The following is a 15,254-nucleotide window of genomic DNA, read 5'->3' on the forward strand; positions in this document are numbered from 1 at the left end:
CTTAGGCCCAAGCGTGGCATCAGTCTACTCCAGAAGTTAAACTCGGACGGCATAACAGATGAATCAATAGTACTAACACTATTAGTAGTATGACTGTGAATATTACAAACGAGGACATTTTATATATACAAAAAGGGTATTACTGTTAAGAGTTGTGTATGTTAATTGTTAGTTCTAATATAGTGATCTGAACAGTTGGCGTACTATTAGCGTTGTTAAATTGTATAGTATTAGGTATTATTTGATTGATTGGCTAAACCTGAACATTGTAATTTTGCCCAAATCTTAATTTTCACTTTCACTTGTTTTTAGGTTTTTCAAGATATATATTGACAGACATTAGACTTATCACATAACTTTCTCTGTATTCATAGTACTATTGTGATTTGTAGTAAGTGAGTAATGTAATTTAAATCCAAAAATGACAAATAATTTAATAAGGCCTTTGGTAATATTAACAGATGTTTTTAAGAAAACTTCAAATTCTCTTATACACCAAATAATGGTTAATTCTACTGTACGAGGATTGGCAGGTAACAAGTCTTCAGTGTCAGCCAAAGATAATTCTGATAAAGACTTACTGAAAATCTCTGATACATGTGTCAAGAGACTAAAACAGATAGCATCTGATGGGATGTTTTTACGAGTTATTGTAGAGGGAGGTGGTTGTTCAGGTTTCCAGTATAGATTTGATTTGGATACGAACATCAACAAGGATGATGAAATATTTGAGCAAAATGGAGCTAAAATAGTTATTGATGAAACATCACTGGATTTTGTTAAAGGTTCAACAATTGACTATTATGAAGAACTTATTCGTTCTGCATTTAGGATTATTAACAATCCCCAGGCTGAACATGGATGTTCTTGTGGTGCATCATTTTCAATAAAAATTTAAAATGAACATTTCTGGTACACGTTGCATTTAATTTTATGTAGTTGTGTACAATAAATCTATAGGTTCTGTAGGTAAAAAAATATTTTACATAATTAAAGTGAAGAAAGGTGTTAGTTTGTTTACAGTGCAGCTTAAGCTGTGTTTTAAGAGCTTTCTTTTAACTTGATTGTGGAAGATTTAGTTGAATTAGATCTTAGAAAGAAATGTTTTGCTGGTATTTCATGTAGACAATCTAAGTATTAAAATATTGGACTTAAACAATGTACTGTGTTCATTTTCTTAAAGTTTCTTAATTTATGAGTACTGGATGAATAAGTTGTGAAAATAGATTTTCACAATATTATATTCACAATAAATAATCATCTTTAGCTAGTACTTAGTAGACAAATTGAGAAACACTCTGTGTATACCAGTCAGAGGCAAACGTTATTTTGTGAAGTAAATCATAAAATTACAAATTGCTAAACATCTATTCCAAAGACAAAAAATTGAGATAATTCCTGATCTGAGTTCAGTGAGATATATTATTTATAAAAGGTTAGTTAGTACAAAGTTTTGATGCTTTCATACCTGACTATTTTGATGTGTTTTTAATACAACATAATACAACAAATATAATTTTTGTTGCATAATCTTACAGTTTTTATATTTATAGTTTAGGTTAAGCAATAACAGCATAGTAAAAAAAATTATTACTGTAAATTATAACTTATTGTAAGATACTATAAAAGTGTCCTTAAATAAAATATTGTAAAAATAATAAGATTAATGATGCAGACTTTTTGTGTTAACTTCTGAAGGCATTGGGATGAGAGGTAATAATGGTTAGATACAGCTTTATCTGTAGGATGGTAAATCTGTGTAACTAACTAAGGTAATGGAGGCTATAGGAATTTAAGGAAAGTGTTAATGAATAGTAGAGATTAGAACTGAATCTAGTGATTAGTGTTTGTTTATTAAAGGAAGTGGAGAGTCAGAACAGCTCTGATAAGACAAAATACTTCCCATGATGTGCCCTAATGTTTAATGAATTGTGGATGTTACAAGAATAATTGGAGAGTTGGTCCATTATTATCTATAATTTGTAACTAACATAAGAATTAACTAAGACAGAGAACAAATGAATCTGATAAGAACATTGGTGATTCTTATATTTTTTAACCTAAAATGTGGATTTTCACTGACTCATAAAATATATCAATGAACAGTGAATGATTTATACAGTTTTACTATATATGTATTAAGAATAGGAAGTTACATTGAGTGACAACAGACAAACATCCACAGTCTTTGTTTATAACATTATTTTTAATATATTTCCATATTTTGATACATTTTAATGGTATTAAATAATATAATACTTTATTAACTCAAGCAAACTGCATGATTTTAGAAAAAAAAACTGAATTGGAAATTTTAAATGTTTCAATTATTATAAAAGGTGCAGAATGAAATAAGAGAGAATACTGTGTAACCTTTGTTCCCTATTCACCTCTTGTTGTCTGTGCACTTTGCAAAATCTGTAATCTCTTCTTCATGCTGAGACACACAAACCTCTTTATAAGTAACAATATCATCATTTCTGATGGGCTGATGAGAGTTGATGTATGTTAAAATTGCAGTTCTTTGCTGAATATGGCAGGAGATTTGTTAACCATATAACCAAGTATGACTTACATTAGAAACAGAATATTTTAATGAGTTTTACTTAAAGTACATTTTTATGTGCCAGTTTTAAACCAATAAAGCATGGTGTATAGCAAGTAGGTTAAAGTATTATTCTGTTGCATATTAGGCCTGGTATTTGAGGTATTCGACTCATAATCTGAGGGCCTGGGGTTCAAATCCACATCACACCAAACATGCTCGCTCTTTCAAATGTGGGGGCATTATAATATGACAGTAAATTCCACTATTCATTGGTTAAAAAGTAGTCCAAGAGTCAGCAGTGGGAGATGATGACTAGCTGCCTTCCCTCTAGTCTTTCAGTGCTAAATTAGAGATGGCTAGTGCAAATAGCACTTGTGCAGCTTTGCACAAAATTCAAAACAAATCAAACTATTACATAAGTCTGGTACTTTATTAACATGACATTCAAAGAACAACAAGGAGCCCTTTGGCCTATTGTGGGTATTCCATTCATTTCATCACACACTCACCTGCCAGTGTCTGGTCCTGATCCCTCACCAAGATACTCCTCCCTATTCTGTTGTGTTCAAGACCTAATAACAAACAAGTCTATTTCAAAAGTTAATATCTGATTTGTAAATGTTTACCTTATTTTTATATCTGTGTTCCCTGGTCCTGACATTCTTAATATAAAATACAAAAAAAGATAATGCATACATTCTACCTATTCCCTCTACAATGTAAAACATTTTAATAAAATCCCATCTCAAGAGAAAATAATTTTAATTGCTTTAACCTGCTCTCATGTGACAGCCCCTTTATCCCAAGGATCATCCTGAAAGGTCTCCATTGAACCATTTCCAACCAATGTTCTTCTTAAAGTAAGGAGCCCACAACTGGATGCAATACTCTAAGAAGCAATATATTTGGTGGTAGAAATTGCAATTACAATTTTGAAAGTTTAGTTGGATACTTTAAGTTCTCTAGACTTTGGGAATTCCACAAGTCTTGCAAGACTGAACATATTCAGCAAAATACCTTTTACATTCATTACACAAAATTTTATTAATTTACATCCATTTTCAATAGATCTCTGTTTATAAGACAGTAGTTTGTTCTGATGCCTATTTATTATATGCACCAGTTCAGTCATTCAAGTTTTCTGGTGGGACAATGACGAGTCTGCAGAATGGCAATCTTAAAATCAGGGGTTTAATTCCTGTGGTGTACACAGGAGATAGCTTAATGTGGTTTTGTTCCAAAATCATTCAGTTGGTATAGATTTGTTTCATATTTATCCACTAATGAATAAATTTTAAAGAATAATGTATGTTTTGAGATTGAATATGAAATAAGAAATTACTTAGAAGGAATGAGATTTCACTAGCCTTTAGAATGTACCTTCTTAACCTATACCCTGACTTACAGTTGCTGAATCCTTTATAATCCATTTCTATTTAAAATAAAATCCAATTTAGTCTTATACAAATAAATTTCTATCATCTACAATTAGAATTTTTCATCATGCTTTTCCTTTATTTAAAGACCAAAGTATTTTATAAAGAAATAGTGCTTTCTCTAGTATAATTCACAATTTCATTAACACAACTGATTACTTATGTAATTGTTGCTCGTAAGTAGTGTCATTAAACTGATTAAATGAAAAGTAGTGTTTTAAATTGTTTCAGCAATCAATTAATTGAAATTATGATTAAATGAACTGTCTTGAATATAATAATGAATAGTCAAAATTTAGATTTCTTATTGTTGCCATTTTCAGTTATTTAAATAACTTAAGTAACTGAAACATTGCTACTATCCTTTTCTGTTGTTGTTTGACTGTTGACTAGAGTGAAGACAGCTGTTTGGCACTACCAGCTACTGTTTCTTTCTACTTTACTGTCCTCTGGTTTGAGGATTACTCCATTTGGATATATTCAGTTAATTTTTCAGCAAAAACCACTAACTGCCCAGCATTATTGTTTGACATAGTAAGTCATTGTATAGTGTATTGGATTCTCTATTTTTTTTTAGTTAAATGCAATTTAAATACTACATAAATTCTATTAATGGTTTTTATGGCTATAATTGTAGGGTGAAAGAATTAATTAAGACTTTGAAAATACATTTTTGTTCTCCAGCATTTGACTGGTTGTCAGATACTCATTCTAACAGAGGTTATGAACTGGACACTCACATTATGATCCTTACAGCTTAGCATGTATGTTTGCTCCCTCTGTCTAGACCAGAAGTCTCTAATCTGTGTAAAGGGGATAGGCCTGAAGTATGTGTGCTTGAGTGTGGCCTGGTGTTGTGTAAACACTACCAAGTGGTATGAGGTTGTTCCAAGACTACAATTAGTAGCCCAACTAGTCCCAGCAAGATTTTTTCTCAGGGTTAGTCATTTGATGGTTCTGGCTTTAGTTACTCCAATGTTTGGCTTCCATGTTAACCTTCCAACTTTACACCAAGTAGAGTTGACATTTCCTCTTAAGGAATGCCATACTCACCAAGCTTCTGATCTTCTCTTTTACTTATGGAGAGGGAAAGCTTGGTGGTGCAGACTTTGATTCTTTTAATATCCAGATTTGTAAGATATTAATAGTTTATTGATTGAAATAAGTTACTATGGAGGAATGCTGAGGTGTACTAAAAATGGTAAAATCACCAGCAAGCAAATAGATTTAGATATATTATCTTGGAACACATGTGATGAATACCATTGATGTACATAAAGAAGAGTCAGGGAGATCACTCCACTCTGCTGGACTTCATCTCCCACTTTGATTCTGGCACTTCCTTGTCAGAGGAAGTTCTTTATCCATCTGAACAGTGGGCCTACAACTCCCCTCTCCTGTATCCACAGCAGGAAGCCCTTCTTCAAGACATAATCAAAGACTCAAGTGAAGTAAAATAAAACCACAAGCATCTACTTTCTTTTCTCCTGGTAAACATTTTCTACTAAAAAGGACAAATGGTCTTCTGTTTTCTTCTAATTACCTGTGGCCTATTAGTGTTGTGATGATGAGATTCCCAGGCAAAATACCAGAGTATGCATTTTTTGATCATACTCTAAAGTAAATTTCCAACAGATTGACAGACACAATTGTCTGGATTTAATTTTCTCTTTCAAGATGTGTATTTTTGCAAGTCTTCAATTTACATGTGTATATTATTAAATTCATATATATATATATATATATATATATATAAAATAAACTACATACAGTTTTATTTTAGAAAACATTTTACAACTCTTCTCTAACTTACTAAAGAGCATCTATCTTGAGATATATTTTCAATTATTTTGAGTATTTCATTACTGGTGTAGCAGCAATAATACTGGATGGATATATTTGATAAAACAATTTCAGTCTCATTTCTATGGACTTAAAATGACTTCTACATCTAACTGAGTTTTAGGTTATGCAGTTTCACTATTTTGTATCACTACCACAAGATTAAAACCACCTCTTCAAGAAAAAATGTGAAATTTCAAAACAATTTGCATTCTATTTTTAAGTATTTATTACAAAGTGGATTAAGCAAACTGTTGTGAAATGTTTTGCAATTCTGTGAATTACCCAAAGAAGTTACAGATTTTTACCTATAACCAGCCTAATAATTCCCACAAAGCTTCCTACTGTCAGATTTCTAAAAAATGTGGTATTGTAGAAACTTTCTTTTGTGCTTTGCGAGATCCTTCTTGCTAGGTGAATAAATCTTGTAAAAATTACATTGAACTGCTTTCTTCTCTGAAAAGGAATACACTTTATATGACATTGCAAGGATTGGGCTTTTACACTTCATTTGAAAACAGCATAAATTAGTCTAAAAATATTGAGTTGTCTTGATGTACAGTTAACAATAACAAAACTGCTTTTCGTTAAAGTATTCAAGATATTGGTATGTTCATTTGATTGGTTGATCATTTAAACTTATTTTTTGGGATTCTGCCCAAGTTTCTATTGGAAGTGATTCAGTGGTTCCTTGCAAGACTTTGATACTAGACAAGCCACAGTCCTGGTTTTGAGTCAATAGGTAATTTAGTTACTTTCTAATTGCTTGTCTAATAAAACAAGTTAATTTCCTTTGTTAAAAACACAAATTCACATCAAATTAATTTTATGTTGAAAAAAAGGTATATGATAACTTATCCTAATTATAAGGATAAACTGAAATACATTTCAATTTCAGAATTTTAAGTTTATTGTTAAAAATAGACAAAATTGTGTTTCAGTGGATTACAATTTTTAGTATTCTTTATTAGAAATAAAACATGTATCTAACTTAACATTAACAACTTCTATGACATAGCATTAAACTTGACTTTGATTACAGACTATGGATTAAAATCAAACTGTTGAAATATATCTTGTCATTAGCTTATTTTTTTAATTCAATAAGCCACCAAAATATAAAAACTCTAACCTGTAATAAACAGAATAAATAACAGACAATTTAAATTTTCAAGTTCCCAAATTATGTATCTGATGCTGCACAAAATACTTGAGCAAAGTTTTTATCCAAAAATAAATGCACTTAAAAACAAACTTAATAAAAGAATAGCTAATAAGAAACATCATTTATCTTATTTAGAGAGCAGTGTCACTTTATAGTTTTTAAATCATTCCTATTGACAATTTTGGTAAATTTGCTTGGTTTTTCAGATTAATTTGAAGAGTTTGGCACTTGAAAAACCAAAAGATCTATTTCATACTGTTTACATAAAGCAAATATTTTGATAAAACTGGTTTATATAATAAACAATATTTTTATACAGTGATTAATTTGTAAATCCCGATTAATCTGATTAAAACCTTTTATATTTTCTAAACAAAATGTGAAATACGGTTTTAAGAATAATTGTAAGCTTTTTAGAATATTTCCTTTGTTTAATGCCCCCTGCTGGTACAGTGGTAAGTCTACAGATTTACAATGTTAAACTCAGGGCTTCGATTCTCCTCAGCGGGCTCAGCAGATAGCCCAATATGGCTTTACTATAAGAAAACACACACTCCTTTGTTTAAAATATGGGTATAAAACTAATTTTATAGCTAAATTTAAAAATTGTAACTGAAGAATACATTTATACATGAAATAATGTGATGACTAATTAACCAGAATAATAAGAGCCATATTTTGTGATCAAAATAATAAACGTGTTTTGGTATTACATACTAGGTAAATGTGAATACAAAACTTGCAGATTCCTGAAAAATGACTTTTTGACACCCTAATGCTTTTCACTGAAATTATCTCTATAACTTTGGTATAGCTGTGTTATTTATGTTCCATTTCTTTAATTATATTCAGAGCTAGTCATTTAAAACTGTCCATAGTAAAGGACAAACATCATTCATCATTTTTAAAATGATAACACACAATCAAATTCTCTGATTTTAAATAAAAATTTCTGAATAATGCACATTTTATATGAAATTAAAATACCAAAAATTACTCCCTGGTTCCAAAATTACAGAATAAGAAATCTCACAAAAATGAATACTATATAACCTAAACATCAAAGTATATGAAAAAATACAATAGACCTTAAAACATTTTCACACCTTAATATGTATCCATTCTTTTAATTGCATAAATAATGTAATTATACTAGCAAACAACAAATTACAAACTATGATTAGAAGAAAGTAATTAAAATATGGGTGCTAAAAACATAAATGAAGAACATTCACTCAACTTCAAAGCCGATTGAGGGAGGTGGGACTTGCTAGGGCTGAAACAACTCCAAAATGAGCTTTAACCTCCTTTTTGACCTCTTGCATTCAGTGAACAATGTGTAAAGTCAGCTCACTTTCTAAGTTCTACAGTATGTGTATCGCTAAGGTGTAGAATGTAACCACCTCACCAGGTTTAGCACCTTCTTCAACTTGCTTCAAGAAGCACAGTTTACCTTCTTCATGTTGTAATTTTTCAGAACATGTGTGAATATTGTTATGCTTTTGACATTCTTGCTTTAATTTAAGAACTTTTTTCTCACAAAAAGAAAACAGTGACACTTGTATCTTTGAATTATTTTCCTACTTCGTATAGTGATTTTATTCATACATTAGAAAGGGTAAACAAAGGAAATTGTTACATTGTAATATATATTTCTTGAATAATATCTGTGTTGAAATATAATGTTTATTTGTATAAACATACTTTGACTTTAATTGAAATCATTATCAGACAACACTCTGAAGTGTTTACTCACCAATGTAGAAACTTAATTATAGAAGGAAACCTAAAAGAAAAGATTTTGAACACTACTCACAAATAGCAGGAACATACATACACACACACACACACACACAAACGTAGAAATCAATAGAGAACAACTTTTTATAGAAAACTTTCCCAGAGTTAGTATTCAAAATCAACAGTTTCTATAAAATTCTGAAGGAAATCCTATAGAATACCATACAAACAAAATTAATTATATCATGCTTAACACAAGTTTTGAAATACTACTGTACAGTAATGGGAAACTGATCATTCTCTAATTGGCCAGCCAAAACAAAAAATGAATAATTCCAGATTTTGCAAAATATTTTATTATTTCAGTTAGACTAGGATCTCTCAAAAATCAACTTGAAAATGTGGTTCCATTAAGTTGAATTTTCCTTTAATCTACTAAACATAATTTTTTTTATTTAAAACTATTATGTTAACCATTTAAGCACACACATTGTATCACACTCAAAAGCAATGTCAGATAATTCATGTTCAAAGTCAGTATCATCATCAACTTGTATTAGTTCAACTGTCTCTTCAAGTGTGAATACACTGAAGCAGTTTGATGCCATTTTGGGTCCATTTGCTTATGACATTCTTGAGAACAAGAAAACCACTTTTTGAAAGAAAAAGTTTGGAGAAGGCTGGAAAGAGCAGTGAAAGAAACTGTACTGGAAATGTATAATGTTTCAATAAACTTATGTTGTCATCACGATTATAACATAAGTTTCTCAAAACTTGTATGTTTGTAATAAAGTTTCTTTCATTATCTATTCAAGCCCCCTCCAAACTTTATAAGCCACGTTATATACAAATCAACAGCTGAGAACATCTTTTCAGATTCTTGTACCTATGATGTACCTCTACTTCCTATAACACCAAGGTCTTTTGCTCTTCTCAGTTCTTGCTCAATAATCATCTCATTAGTGATGTAATTTTCATGTCGAATCCGAAGTTTAAGAGACTTTGGAACATCTGGGATCAACCAACGAATGAAAGTTGTGATGATTACAATGGTGGTCTGTAAGATACATACCAGTAATAATGAAAAGCTCACTTAAACATCAGTTGTTTTTTTCATAAACATTTCAACTTTAGCAACTATAATCATAGATTAACTAATATATATTTCATTGATTAATAATGACTTTATACAGTGCATTAACACTGCAAGTTGCATAAAATTGAATCTTTTTGCTTTATATCACACAGATAATTTTACTGTGACTACGGTTAATGTATAAAAAATAACAACCTTTATCACACATTACACTTATACATATGTTAAATGAAACTGTCTTTTTATAGATTTCAATGGAAAGTAGTTACAGGTGCAACTTGAGTGATGTTTTGTTTAGTTTTAAGAATCTATGGATTCATCTCAGTTTCAAAAAGTAAAATCATCAAGTTTTATTTTTGATTAAACTTTAGGCTAAAAATGTTTTACTTTAAATTCTTTGGAAATCTACTATCTTACCTCAAACACCACAACAAAACCTAAACGAGCTGCTATGAGGTGCCAGTAAAGGGATCTAAGTTCATATTTATTGCTTGAAGTAGGGGGTTCTCTATAGCTTTGGTAACTATAAAAAAGATTAAGAAAAACACCCACTGATATTATTATCCAATACTCTATATGACTTATACTTAGGAATGTTGATACTTATACTATAAAGAGTTAATAGACATTTTGATACTGATGTTTCAAATTGTTATTAAAACTTTGGGATAAACTAGCAACATTGTAATTCACAATATTACATATGACAAACTTTTTACACAAGTTTACTCTCATGAATTAGAATACATACGAGTTATTGTAGATGAGAAGTCTGGGTTTTAATAATGCTATTGAAAGCATTACTGTTATACTTTATAGTTCACACTTAAAAGTTACCAGCAATGTTTTCTTTCGTTCTTTCTATTCCAGTTTCTATCAAACAGTATTACCCAATTTTTCTAAATGAAAATTCAGTGTGTTGCAATTTATAAGTTCTTGAAGCAACAGATATTCAAAAACCATATCCATGAGAAAATTAAAATATTACAAAAGTGCATCAAATACAAAATAAGCTTACACTTCTAAGTTTGATGTACAACAACTACACCTTAATCAATGAAAACTTATAATATTTCAATGAAACTAGGTGTTTTTCTTTTGTCACAATACTTTGAAAGTTTATTTAGTTTTTTCTCACTGAAAATCAGGAAAACACTACATACACATACATACATATAACATTTAATGAAATTTAACTGTGGTATAGTTTACATTTGATAGAAAATGTGTCATTAACCTACAATAGGATATTACATACTGCTGAACATATGAAATGAAACATTTTTTAACTAATAAAGTACTGACAACATAACTCAGTGACCAGTTTGAGATGAACTTATAGTTCCTGCTGTAAGTTTTAATGCTGTATCATTACTTTAACAAAATATTATTAACTAAAGCACAGGTTACACTTACCTACAAATAAGGGATGTCATGTTGTCATTGTTAGAAATATTTACATTAGGAGAAAAGTCATTAGCACTGAATTCTGATAGAGTGAAGTTCAAATATCCATCCAAAGAACCATCAGGTGACACAATAATCACATAAAAAAGCTGGTCAATGAAACTAGATGTGAAAGCTATGATCACTCCCTAGAAATTCAAGAAATTGGTACCCTTCAAAAAGTGCAATGACAAAGCTTAAACTATAAACATGGAAAAAAATTGCAACAATAAACAATAAATCCAAGATACAGATACAGAACTAGACAAAATGTTCTTGCTACTGGAATATAATACATTGATATCAAAACTGTCTGTTGTGAAATGGCTACTTTCACTGTATACTTTAGTAATATCCACATACACGGTCATTATACAAACTTCAGTATTCATAGTTTAAAATACAGTCATTTTCAAAGTGCCACAACTGTGTGATCTACAAAATTACATAATAAAATCTAGCTAAACATTATGGAAAAGTCTGCATATTAATAGTCACCAAACCTTCATCTTTTGAGAATGGAAAGAAATAAAAAAGGAAGCTAAAAGCATGTTCAAGTAATGTGTTAAAAATAATAGTGAAATACTTACATTTGTAATAACAGAAAGCTTCCCTATAGAATCAAGGATTCTGTACCATATTCCTGTCATAATAAAAAGAAAAATATTATAAGCAAACACTTTAAAAAAGGATCATTTCACCATTGAACCTTCAACCTCTAAAAATTAGAGACAATAAGATATTTCAGCATTTGCTTAAATGTTTTTAAATATTCAAGCTCATTAACTGATTACACTTAACTATATGATTATACTCATATAAGACTTAGATAGTTGATACAATTGAAAACAGTAATTATCAAAAACACTGACAGATCCACAATTAGAGCAGGGCAAGTACTTCAAGAATGAATTAGTTGAATAATTTTGTGAATCATGTATGACACTAATTGATTAAACTGAAGAGCTTTGAATTAATGTTTTAAAAATGAAAAATCAGTGCTTCAATTACTTGGATTGTTGGAATAGCAAAACAGTAATAACCAAAAACACTAATTCTGATTAGATGAGTATTTTTGGAAAATTGATTAATTTAATGGTCATTTCAATTAATTCTTTTATGTAATATTAAACTGGCTCATATGTAATAAATTTTATTGATTGAGTTATATTGTCAAGTTTTAATAGATAATATGCAATGTAACTGCAAGATATATAAATTCACATACACACATGATATATACAATGTAACTGCAAATGAAGGTACACATCACATGCTAAGTAACTAAAGGCTAAAAAGAATGACTTCCAACCTTGAGTAACTTAATTTTCCTCACTGATAGAAAATTTTGTTCTAAAAATTATGGACAGACCTCCAGAACTTTCATACTATGTATATATTAGAAGTTTAATTCCTTAACCTAAAAAAGTATCCTCATTCTGTATAATGATACCACAAATATGATTTATTACAGTATCATGTTGTAATGTTTTATTTATTTCTTCAACTTTTAATGAGATTATAATTAAAAATAATTACTTGTTTCATTAAAATATGTAAATTTAAGAGAAATTGAAAAAAAAGTTTTAGTTCTTAGCATAAAATTTAAATTAAGCTTTTAAATTATTTTTTATATTTTTAACCAAATAAACAGCCTATGCATACAATAAGTATTTTTTATTAACTTATTAGTTTAAAATTATTATTGTCTGAACTGTAATTTACAAAATAGGATCAAACATTTAAAACCTGATCTATGTAGGTCAAAAAGTTACAATAACGTGAATTCTGCTAAGTTGAAACTTTTCTGCTTAAACCTTGAATGTTTGGACTCTGTGTAAACTTCATTATTTAACCTCATAAAGAACTTGAGCATACCATTTTTTTCATCATATGAACCTTTGAACCTTGAACATTTGGACTCCATGTAAAATTTCTTTCCTTACCATCATATAAAAAAACTTAAACATTTACCTTTTATTCATCATAACTATTAAGGGTAAAATTAAAAACAAATGGACTGGCTTTCATAAACTATATCATTTTTTATTATAATATTCATATTTACTATACATGTCTTTGAACTCGCATTTCTTAACTAGTTCAAGTTTTTTTTTCTCCAAGATAAAAATATTTTTAATTATTAATATGTTTCAATTTCAATTTACAGTTGATATATTGAAAATACTATTTAAACAGATGAATAAATCTTAAAAGTTTTGTACACTTCAAACATAAATATTTGGATGAAATAAAATTACCAGCTACCTTTCAGTTAATTCTTTATATTTAGTCCATTGTTACAAGAACTGGATATATGATGTGTAACAAATATAAAATGTTTTTCATTAACTTAGTCCTCAATATAGATAATGTACATTGCTAAGTGTAATAACAATAATTTCTCAGATTTTCCTAATAACACTGATAGCTTAAACTTTAGCAATGGTTCTATGTTATAAAATCTTTTTAATAAAGGATACTGCCAAAAAGTGATCTTATAAAGTCATTTGAAAAACAATTATGAAGTTGAACTAAACTGTACTACAGTTTATCAATCTATATTTTCCAGAGTTAAACACACATTTAAGATTAGTTTGAATAATTATCTATTTCATTCATTTTTTACAAGTTTTAAAATTGAATTAATCAACATCAAAATATATGTCTTATAACACTAACCAATAAAGCATAACATAATTTTGAGTTTGTGGGTAACAAATTATAAGTTCAAATTATAATTATCTAGGTTCTACCTGTATTTCTGATATTACTATAAGATTAGCTAAAAATTATTAGGGTTTTTAAATAAATCACACTTTCAGTCCCTCCCACTTCATTTTCAGAATTACTGGGCTTATATACAATTTCCAAACTAGGTAAAGGTTCAGTTAAATTCAGATTTCTCACTAGTTCAATAAACATTATCATAAAACTGTCCCGTTATAAAAAGTTTGGAATGTGTTACTAATTAAAATTCAAGATGATGATTATAAATGATTTCTGGACATTAATTAATTATAATATTTATTTTTGTAAGTAAGAAACTTTAAATACTAACCGAATGTTGAGTCAAATCACATATTTGATCTTTTATTATACTGAATAACCTGATACATTTTAACTCTCTTGGCCACTTCATTTACAAAAAATATGAATTTTCATGAATATTTGGATTTGTCAACCAACATCCTGGACATATCAAATCAAATATAGATACAATTTGGCCAAAGGAATTAGTTTACCAACAGAAAAAAATCACCAATCTGAAACTCGTATAACATTAATTTTCTACTTATTGTTGAATGTCTTAATGATACTTGATAAGAACTATTTAACTACCAAATACTGATTTCTTTCCTACCACTGATTAATTAAGTCACTATTGCAGCCCAAACTCTCAAACTCAAACAATTAGATTAAGACGTTTTAAAACCTGAATATTATAAATGTTAACTCGGAGACAAGTTTTAACTAATTCAGCACTCTTAGCAGTAACAATGTTCAATAAAGAAACCTAAACCGTAAAAATGTTAAAAAATAAACTAATAAGCACAACAAATAACTGAAGTTTGTTAATAATGTGCCCTAACTAACTGAAATGAAAATTTCCTTTCCAAGTAATATAATCTTACGAACAGCACAAGTTACAGGTTAAAAAATATAAAAAATTACACATCAGTAATAAATATCATGTGACAGAAATAAATTTATGCTTCAAAACCAAGTATTTAAGATAGTTTCAAAAATACTTTACACATCAATATTTTGTACGGATTTATACTACTGACCCTCAAATAAGATAAGGAAAACAAAAGCAACCAAAATGAGGGTAGATGATACTCTATATATGCCTTACTTTAAGTTTATGAAATAAACTATGAGAACACATGCCAAGAGAGAGAGATCAAAATGGTTTCACTGCAACATGCATACTGACATGAAACACAAATTTTACATATCAAAATTACTACTTCATTA

At 29.1% G+C, this 15,254-nt stretch overlaps 2 protein-coding genes across 15 annotated transcripts in view; one reads left to right on the plus strand and one right to left on the minus strand.

The window, feature by feature from the left end:
• The first annotated feature begins 502 nt into the window (after window positions 1–502).
• On the plus strand, window positions 503–4,745 carry LOC143236227 (iron-sulfur cluster assembly 2 homolog, mitochondrial). The gene is made up of 2 exons (XM_076474504.1): window positions 503–872; window positions 4,669–4,745. Exons 1-2 carry the CDS (start codon window positions 503–505, stop codon window positions 4,743–4,745), a joined length of 447 nt encoding a protein of 148 aa, XP_076330619.1.
• A 1,967-nt stretch (window positions 4,746–6,712) lies between these two features.
• Window positions 6,713–15,254, minus strand: part of subdued (anoctamin 1) — an 88,097-nt gene continuing 79,555 nt past the window's right edge. For all 14 annotated transcript variants that reach the window (XM_076482049.1, XM_076482052.1, XM_076482041.1 and 11 more), the window contains 4 exons: window positions 11,864–11,916; window positions 11,244–11,422; window positions 10,245–10,350; window positions 6,713–9,788 (listed from right to left, as the gene is read on the minus strand). In XM_076482049.1, coding sequence (XP_076338164.1) covers window positions 9,618–9,788; window positions 10,245–10,350; window positions 11,244–11,422; window positions 11,864–11,916 — 509 coding nt within the window. In that variant the 3' untranslated portion in view covers window positions 6,713–9,617. The remainder of the gene's footprint in view (window positions 9,789–10,244; window positions 10,351–11,243; window positions 11,423–11,863; window positions 11,917–15,254) is intronic.

Source organism: Tachypleus tridentatus, chromosome 13 (assembly GCF_004210375.1).
Source record: "Tachypleus tridentatus isolate NWPU-2018 chromosome 13, ASM421037v1, whole genome shotgun sequence".
NCBI classification, from domain to species: Eukaryota; Metazoa; Arthropoda; class Merostomata; order Xiphosura; family Limulidae; genus Tachypleus; species Tachypleus tridentatus.

Coding starts and splice junctions, on each gene's coding strand:
- LOC143236227 (XM_076474504.1), top strand. CDS start 503: ATGGTTAATTCTACTGTACGAGGATTGGCAGGTAACAAGTCTTCAGTG. Junction 873..4,668: donor TGAACATGGATGTTCTTGTG/GTGCATCATTTT, acceptor TTTGTTCTCCAG/CATTTGACTGGTTGTCAGAT.